Below are 9,622 nucleotides of genomic sequence, written 5' to 3'. Positions count from 1 at the left end.
AGCAGAAAGTGAGAAAACAGTCTGTGAAGAACCAGGAAGTGTTTATACTGCAAAAGAGTTTTTATTTCAACTGACTGTCGAGTATGTACAGGAAGAAAAAAACTATTTGTACATAAATAGGCAACAGTTATAAATATCAGCGGCTCGGCTGGTACAAAAATTAAAAAAAGAACATATGGTACAGTATCTACAGGAGCCACTGAGGGTTCTGTACATCGGCTCTGGGTGCATCGTCCGAACTCGTCCATTCACACGGTATCGGAGCTGCACTGCACATGTAAACCCGGCTGGGGGGGGGGGCAGAGTCGGAGTCCAGGGGAACATGTGGCATTTAGACAACAGTGGTCTGAGAGGGGGGGGGGGGGGGGCAGCTTCAGGGAGAAGCCAACAAAGGAGCCGGGATTATTGAGCCGGGCCTCTCGCTGCAGTGCGATGGCATTTCTGAAAGTCTAGAGGGAATTCTTAGTTGCTGGGTGTCTCCTTAGATATTGTAGCAGACACACACACAAACACACACACATACACACACACACAAAACTATATTCCTCTTGAGCGTACATGGCACTGGGTGTGAAAATAAACATGTTATCCAGTGGTTCTCTTGTTCACATCAGCTGTTGGTGACACCTCTGTTGTGCACATCGAACACTGGGGCTATTTACAGCTCAGGATGTGCAGCGAGGCCACTGACCCCAGAGCAGTTCAGACAGCTTGAGCTGCAGAAAAGAGTTTTTTTTAACTGACGCAGCAAATGAAAACATTTCCTTATGTAAGACACAGATCAGTGAGCTGCTGAGACGACTCCTGCAGTCAGGTCCTCGCTCTCTCTACACACGTTCAGGGCTTCGCTAACGAACGTGCACGACCCTGTGAGGCGACAGAGAATTAATTCTCACATGCACGACCTCGCAGAGTGTGTCACGTCTCTCCTGTGATGTGCACATCCACAGTGAACCTGCACAAGCTGCCCCTCACGCAGCTTCACAGAGACTCCATCGCTCTGACAGCAGATGAGTCATCAGCAGCAGCTCACATTTGGTCCCTGAAAATTGAAAAACATTCACAGCGGGGGGGGGGGGGGGGGGGGGGGTTGCGGACAATGTGCAGAGCGTGCAGCGGGTAAGGAGCCGGTGTTGATTATGAATTTCACACGTTTTGTTCTTAGAAAACACCTCTGCAGCAGCAACCCTCCCTCAGGCTCCTGCTGCCACCCCACTCGTGTGCCATAGCGCCCTCTTGTGTGCCAACTGGGTACTGAAGGTGAGCCGTGTCAGTTACATAACTCGTGTTACCTTCAGTGCCTCGCAGCACACACAGGTTTACACAACACACAACCATCTTCACATCATCTGTGGGGTTTATACGTGTTAACCACTGGTCCGGAGGCTCTTTGATAAACGAGCCGATGTGCAAATCTCTGGCTGTGATGTTAATTAAGAAGGAAAAAGATGATAAATAAAAAGGTAAAATGTGAGCGATACTTTGGCTTAACTCCTCTCCCCCGGGGTTTATGTACAAAGGAATCTGTTTGATCACTGAGGAGGATTCTTCAGTCCCAACAGTGAAGAATTGAAGTTTCAAGCACATTCTTCATATTTGATCCTTTACAGAATAAGTCTCTTCTGGGTGTAATGATGTGAAAAGTGGGCGGGGGTCACACCAGAGTCGTGTCATCGCACACACACACACACGCGTGTGCTGCAAAGAACAAGGCAGATTCAATTCAGTGCAATGTGCAAAGTTAAACTTAAGGAACATGGGTTGAAAGCAGCGACACAAAGGAAAGAGGAAGAAGCCACAGAGCAGCCGAGTGTGTCCGACCTCCTCGGTGGGGGGGGGTGTGGGGGGGGGGTTCATGCTGTCGACAAGCCGTTATGAATATCAATACCACTTTCTCTAAAACTTTCTCTCTATTTGCATTAAAGAAACATTTCAACACCTCAGGAAACAGATTCGTTTTCCTGTCGGGAGTTCAGACGAGAGGAACGATTCACTCTCGTGTCTGTGCAGGAGAAGAGAAGCTGGATGAAGATGGACGGGTGTCTGTGGTCCTGCTGCAATAAACACAATCCAATCATCTCAGTGTTCTGCTCAATATTCTGTCACCGAGAAAAAAAAATCAAACATGATATTTAATCTAAAACTGTGATTCTGTGTCTGTAAACCTCCAGAGGATCATTGTGGCTGATAATCTGTTCAGGCCGACCTCGGATCAATAAATCTCCCGTGATTATCGGGAAGGTCGATTCAGATCCCGAGTCCCGCTTCATATTTACTGCACAGACACGAGGGGGAGAGGTGAATAATTGTGTTTCCCCAGAGCGTCTCCATTCCGAGCTGCAGGTTGGCACACGACAAATCAATATCTCAAACAGGAGGACGGGAGCGTAGCACTGATGCTGGTTTTCTCCTCCACATCCACTGGTTTCACACGTCTCAGGCAAAGAGCGTCTCCAATGTTTAGAAAGTGCACAACTCCTCAAAGCTGCATGTTGCTCGTGAGTGTGTGTGTGTGTGTGTGTGTGGGGGGGGGGGTGCAGCTTTGAAGTCGACTGAGGAAAAGGAGCGATCGACCTGGAGGCCTCGAGCTGATGAAGAGCGAGTTAGGCTGATGAACACTGTCGGTGGTTCCGCGCCATAAAACTCCTCGTCTTCTCACGCTGATCGTTTAGTTCAGGTCGTCACTGTTGCTTCACTTTTAAAGAAACAGTTTTTCTTCACAGCAAGTGCAACAGAAAGAGTTCAAGAGTCAGGGGCCACGCAGGCATCTGGACGTTGGCACGGTGGCACTCCGGATAACACCCGGAACGTGACGTGGCGTTCGAGTCCAGAGGCTGAGGATGCCTCCATCTCCACCTGATCTCCGCCTTCCATGAAGTTCCCTCTGAATCCCTGAGGGACTGTTGCAGAGACAGAGCAGGGACCCAGGGGGCGCTCTGTCCTGCATCTAGCTCTAAAAGGTCCAGAGCATCTTTGCCTCTTAGTCTCTGATTGGCTGGATTCCTCAGCGTCCGAGGGGGGGGGGGTGTCCTTCACAGAGTGGCCAGGATGCGGGAGAAGGATATGACCACGGAGAGGGAGGTCTGACCCACGCCGAGCACCAGAGCCTCCAGCGGGGCCATGTCCTTCCCCGCCACGCGGTAAACTCCGGCCACCGCCGCGCCTGAGGGGAGAAGAAACACACAACAGCAGCGTTAACACAATCTCAGATTTATTGTCGCTTCTCCCTCTTATCATCACACAAACACACGAAACAAGCGTTTTAAGATCAGTGCGACTTGTTGTTCTTGGGGATTATCTCCAATTTCCAGTGAGAATTAATGTCAATAAATCCTTTGAACTGCAGAATCTTCACGTTCTAATAAATAATAACAACGGGAGATTAATAAATGTTATTATTTCTTCTGTAGTAGTGGATTAAAACAAAAACTATTGTTCATAATAGAAACTCTTGGGGCTTTAAAAGTTTCAAATCTTGTTTCTTTGCTCCCGCTCTTCTGAGATCGTCTCTGATCTTAATCCAGTCTTGTGTAAACATCAGTGTGTGTGTGCTCACCGTCAATAGTCTCATCTCCCCGATCGCTTCACATTAATAATAAAGTGTCTTTCTATTTTTTGGAGGGGGGGGGGGGGGGGGGGGGGGGGGGGGGGTCTAGCTTACAGCTCCTGCTCCAGGAGATTTGGGTTTGTTTACACTCTGCTCCGACAAGTCTGAATAATGTCTGGTGCAACCCGGGAACATCCTGACAGACTTGGGCTGTTGTCTCCAGTTCAACTCTCTGACTGGTCGACTGATCCGACCACATCCACGTTGTTACTGGTCAGATGAACACCAGTCATCAGTGTGACATTTTCACCGGTGGTCAGAACAGACGATGACGTTTTCACAGATTCACAATTTGGCATTTTTACCTCCAGGTTCTGTTGTCGTCTGCGTTTGTTTGTCCGTCTGTTATTTAGTAAGATTAACTACTGGACAGATTAACATGAGACCTAATGGAATGCTGCATTATGGGAAAAACGCATTAAGTTTTGATGCAGATTCCTAAATATAAACCTGGATGTAGAGAATTTAAATGAGGTTTCATAAGGTGACTGTTGGGCTCTATTTCCTGCTATTCTCGTTTCTCTAGTAATCGATTTTCCTACATTTGTTCAGTTCCCAAACTAATTACGAACCGAGCTCCATCAAACACAGTTTTTCCCTCTGATAAAACATGTCATGCATCCTACCGGTTAAAGATGGAGTCGCCTTAAGCATTTTGCATATCGCTCGGGGTTCGTGCCTCGAAAGCACAACTGCATGTTCAAGATATTGTTTCCATTTTCCTCATCAAGGTTTAAAGCCAAAAATATTGTGATATAACATTTTTGTCAGATGGAGACGAAGGTTCCTGTGAGAGGTAAACAAAACCTCTCCCTCTCTCTCTCTCTTTCTTTCTCTCCCCCTCTCTGTCTGTCAGGTCGTGTCTCTCTCTAGTTGACAGGAGTGAACACACTAACTCCCAGCTTCCTGTCTCTCTCTCTCTCTCTCTCTCTCTCCCTCGCTGTCATCGCCCTTCCTCTCCTTCTGGGTGACGCTGAGGTCGGCTTAAAAAAAAGAACGAATAATAGAATATGAAAAAAAAGAAAAGAAGTGGAGTTGCTGCACTTACTGGTGATGACGCCTCCGGAGAGGGAAGCCAGGAACCCCACGCTGACCAGCACCAGGGTGATGAGGCGGCCCCTCTTGTGGCGCTGCAGCATGACCAACATGAGCAGCCCCACCGCCCCGTGGACAAAGAGCGAGGAGAAGAGACACCACAGGAACACCCAGTACCACATCTCTGACGGGGGGGGGGGGGGGGAGAGGGAAGAGAAGGAGGATGGATCAGATACAGACTGGAAACGAGCACCAACAAATACAACTGGAAAAACACTAAACACAACTTTCTGACCATACAGGAGTTTGAGATTTTAATCAGGAAAGCTTCAGTAGTGCTTCCAGAAAAACTATATTTAAATTTCTCAGTCTCAAACTCATATATACACAGTAAACTACAAATGTGAACATATATAACATCACATTTGACACAGGATTATCAATCTCATCTCAGTGGAGAAGATGAAAATAAGACTCCCTGGATAAGTAAAGATTAAACATCCCTGTAATGCAAAGTATGAGATGATAGAATATTATCATGCACCGTCGTCCACTGGCAGATTTCCTGATGCATTTTTACAGATTTACACTTTACAGATCCGGGTGCAGTTAGAGCGATGCATGTTTCAATCTGCAGCCGCCACAATCTAAGTCAGGGCTCATCAGGCAGGCAGCCGACCACAGTAATGGATCCGAGGTGAGAGACTGATATAAAAACTGTCTGCGAGTGAGATCTCAGCCGAGCTGCATCCTGCAGGGTCAAGATTGAGCCGGTTTAATAGATGAAGCCATTAGAAAGTAATTAAAGTAAAACGCTTTACAGAAGCTCTGAGGTCAAACCCATTCAATACGTCTCCCTCCTCACCCTCCTCTGTCTCACGGGTCGTTTTTGCAGAAAGAGTTCTGGCGTCACCGCACTTCACCAGCGAGGGGCCTCGCTCTGACCCGCGGAGGAGGAGCAGCCAGCTGGCCGTGAGATCCTTCAAGGAGAAAAGAGATCGGCCGATGGAGGAGGACCAATCCAAAGCACGGGAATGTTGTGTAAAGGTTTTGGCAAAGCGACACAAACCCGGAAACACAGCATCGTTGTTGTTGTGTGGTGTAAACATCCTAAAGACCCAGTTCTATGACAGAGTCTTTCTCATGGAGCCCAGAGGGGATTTGAGCATGTCCATTTAACCTGGTTGTCCCACAGTCCGCTGAGCGCCTACATCCACTTATTGATCTGCCAGTGGAGCCGGGGAGAGATGTGACAGCGCGGTGACACAACAGCTTCCTGTTCTGCACCACTGGACACGATTAGGTCACACATCAACCGGCCGTCCACCGAGGAAGAGGAGGAAGAGGAGGGAGACGTCCGCGACGGGACCCGGGAGTGGTGGAGGACAGTGGGTCTCTCAGTTCTGTTAACTATGCGTCCCCCCCTGTCCTCAGAGCCCTGTCCCCCGACACACATAGAGGTCCAACTTCAGAGGCAGTAAATCAAGAAGCTCACAGAAGAGGGCAAACCTCCACTGAGGCTCATGTCTCATCTCACTGTGGTGGAGACGGTGAAATATAAAAACTCTGGCAACGTTCCTTACATCGACAAAAATGTGAGACTTGATATTTTACAGTTTAACCATAAACTTAATATAAACATAATAAATAACAAATTAAATAGAAAACACCTCAAAGGATTAGAAGCTTTTTCTTTCCTAGACTTTGACTAAACTAATTCCAAACGTAGAAACTGCAACATCTCCGTTTAACTATATTCAGATTTTATAGATTTAAATATAAATCGAGAAATTAACGGATTAGGAATCAATTATTCAAATCGTTGTCAATTAGGGACCCGAGTAATTAAACTGATGAGTCTCTAATCAGATCATTTATATGCACATTTATTACATTTTCCTGATCATGTTTTTGGAGTTTCTGACTGTCAGAGTTCTACAAATCACAAAGGAGAACGTCTTCATCACACATCATGAGTAATGACTCTGTCTGACACCAACAGCTGCAGAGAACTTAATGCCAGTAAAATCTGTCTTTGTGGCTAAATGGGGACCAGTCACCCGCCGAGCTGCACGTCCAGGAACCGTCAGACCAACATTTACATTTGCAGGAATCTCTGCTGAACTTCCTGATGAATCATGAGCCTGATGTAATGTGATCAAGTCTTAAATGAAGAACCACAGGGGGAAGATTGGTGGGGACGAGATGCTGGGAGAGGAAAATCCACGGCTGGTTATTCCCCCTGCCTGATGGGAATGGGTCTCGGCAGGTCATTTATTTCGGTTTAGCAGGTGAGCTGAACATCACAGGGCCGAGGCAGTGCAGGCTCAGAGAGAGAGAGAGAGAACCTATGGGACGAGAGAGATGTGCTGCGTCATGTTCAGAGACCTGAACACACAGTCCGAGCTCGGCATTAACTTCTGCTAATCCTCAACTAGGAGGCCGAGGTCTCTCTCCCTCGGCACGGCGGCTTTAGAGCTCACCCGTCAACACGTTTCAAAAAGCAGGTCGCTCGATAAGAGGTCAGGTGAGAGAGCTTTGCATGAGCACGCACGTCAGGCCAAATGCAGAACACACACAAAACACAGATTCACAAAGAGGGAGCCCTGCAGGGGATCGGAGCTCGGGCCGTCAGGAGGAAGAATGATGGATCTGAGCCGACGTGGAGAGAGGGAGGGAGGGAGGGAGGGAGGGAAGGAGGGAGGGAAGGAGAGAGGTCGGTGGTGATGAGGCTGAACACAGGATCCTGTCAATGTTCTTAACCAAGTAACCAACTAAGTTAGTGGAAAGATGAGGGAAGAACCCAAGAAGATCCAATCAGGGTTGGATCCGGGAAAATCTGTTATTCTCTTTAAAATGTCAACATTTAAACCATTTCTGAAGATGGACATTTCTGTGGCTCCAAATCAAATCCAGATCTTGTGAATTTAAAGTTGGACAGTTGGGCCTTGGCAGAGTTGGGGTCAGTGGTTTAGGCACAAACCCAGTTTCCTCCCAATGATCCCTGGGGTGGAACTTCAAATGTAAACATGGATACTGGGAACATACTTCTGCAGGTTATATAACCGTGATGAATAGACTAAGTTGACACAACAGTCTGAAAATAGAGTAAAAGCCTTTTCACCACAGTGAACTATAAGTATGACCTCTTTCACAAACCATAAAATAAATGACCTGCATGTTCCGCTGCGAGCAACCAAATTCATAAACAGGAACTTCAGCAGTTTGAGGGTTTGAGGATCTCCTCTGGGCCTTAAAGAAAGGTTAAAGGTCTTTATGCATCTTATAACATCTCCTCAATGTATGGAGCCTGTCCCCCCCCCACCCCCCCCCCCCTCTGACCTTATCTCGTGTCCCAGGAGGTTGTTCTTCACCTGGCTGGTGAACTGTAGGGTCGGGTGGCAGCCTGAAGGGTGTGAGCTCCTCACAGGTTCTGCTGCTTCCTCAAAACTCTCCCTGCGCTGCAGCTTCCTGCTGAGTCAGCATCACTCACTGCCTCTTTCTTTATGTTCTTCTGCTCGATGTGCGTTTCTCCACACGGGGGGAAACAGCTGCACTTCACAACCTGGGGTCTGTGCCAACTCGTATATGACCACACGTCCGCCCTTTGCTCCACTCTCTCACTGCAGGGAGGGACTCGAGAATTTCTGTAATCTTGTATTTATACAACAGGCAGCACCGACCAATCCTGTGGCTTCTAGACACAAATCTGACTTCACCATATTTGAGCTGCAACTTTTTCTTGTGTCAATTTCTCTCTGAGGAAGTTTGGACTGTCCTTTTTTGTCTTTATATATTTTATATAATTTGAAATGGTCAAGCTCATCTTCCTCAAAGCTTCTTAACACATGAGGCTCTTATTCGATAATTCATTAATTCAGTTTTAGGTTCGGCCCGAACTGGAAAGAAACCTTCAGTTAATCATTAACTGGGAAATCTGTGAAAATGTCAATAAAATGACTTATCTCGCAAAAAAATAACTATTCCACTCCGCATCCTTCCACAAAGTTTGTGGTAAACCGACACGTAGTTTTTTGTGTAAACTCGCTTGCAAATTACTAACCAACACAAAAACGAACACAACCTCCTTGGTGGAGAAACTGAGACCTGACCAGTCACAGATGGAAATGAAGTGGACCCACAGATCCAGCAACCTCCAAGTCTGTGGAGTAGTTATAATATTTAATAGATTTAAGAAAGTGGTAAATAAAATTCTGTTTTGTAGAAAACCTTCGAGTCGTTTTTGTGTTATCTTGTTCACAACCAACAAACACTACCCCTCCGCCCTGTTTTCTTTTTGTGATTGTTAACACCAACTTCTGAAGGACACACACTCACATTTGAAACATCACACTTCAGCCATCAGTCCATGAAATGATAACCCAGTGTCCTTTCAGAAATACATCACACATTAAAGACGCTATCGGTGGATTCGAGCTCCACACAGATCTGCTGCCCTGAGCCCAGGACGCTGCCTCTCATCGCCCCTCGATCCCCGGGCTGCAGGACAAAGGGAGGAGGACGGAACCGAGCCACTCTTCATCTACTAACCTGGATCTCTCTCTTTCTCTGTGTTCCATGTCATGCACCAACTCTCCACGCGTGGACAGTGCACAGACATCTTTTATTCCCCTGTAAGAGGAGGTGGTACGGATGCTCCTTTTATTAGGAACACCTCAGCCTCCTTTGCGCACTGAGCATCCCAGGAGAAAAACACTACAATGTACGTTTGTTTAGATTTACGCAAATTACGCACATGTAGTAGTAATGTGCAGCTGAGGATGCTGTTGATGAAGATGAGGGTGAAGATGACACCACCTTCCATTACGCATACCTGCGATAAGTGCTGCAGAGTCGCGCCTTGCACCCAGAGGCTCAGCACCTGCTGCACGGACAGATTAACAGAATAATCCCGGCTCGTGCTCATGGTTCCGCCGCCGCCGCCGCCCGGGCTGGCTCGCCTCTCTATCGAGTCGCTGT

General features: G+C 47.3%; 1 protein-coding gene across 1 annotated transcript in view; it reads right to left on the bottom strand.

The window, feature by feature from the left end:
* Positions 1 to 1,074: 1,074 nt before the first annotated feature.
* The window catches only part of tmem170b (transmembrane protein 170B), a 13,350-nt gene continuing 4,802 nt past the window's right edge, over positions 1,075 to 9,622 (bottom strand). The window contains exons 2-4 of the mRNA XM_053446357.1: positions 9,477 to 9,618; positions 4,656 to 4,824; positions 1,075 to 3,163 (exon numbers count right to left, since the gene is read on the bottom strand). Of these exons, the coding sequence (XP_053302332.1) occupies positions 3,033 to 3,163; positions 4,656 to 4,824; positions 9,477 to 9,618 (442 nt within the window). The 3' untranslated portion in view covers positions 1,075 to 3,032. The remainder of the gene's footprint in view (positions 3,164 to 4,655; positions 4,825 to 9,476; positions 9,619 to 9,622) is intronic.

Source organism: Pleuronectes platessa, chromosome 18, assembly GCF_947347685.1.
Source record: "Pleuronectes platessa chromosome 18, fPlePla1.1, whole genome shotgun sequence".
NCBI lineage: Eukaryota > Metazoa > Chordata > Actinopteri > Pleuronectiformes > Pleuronectidae > Pleuronectes > Pleuronectes platessa.
This window is presented reverse-complemented; position numbering and strand designations above follow the sequence as displayed.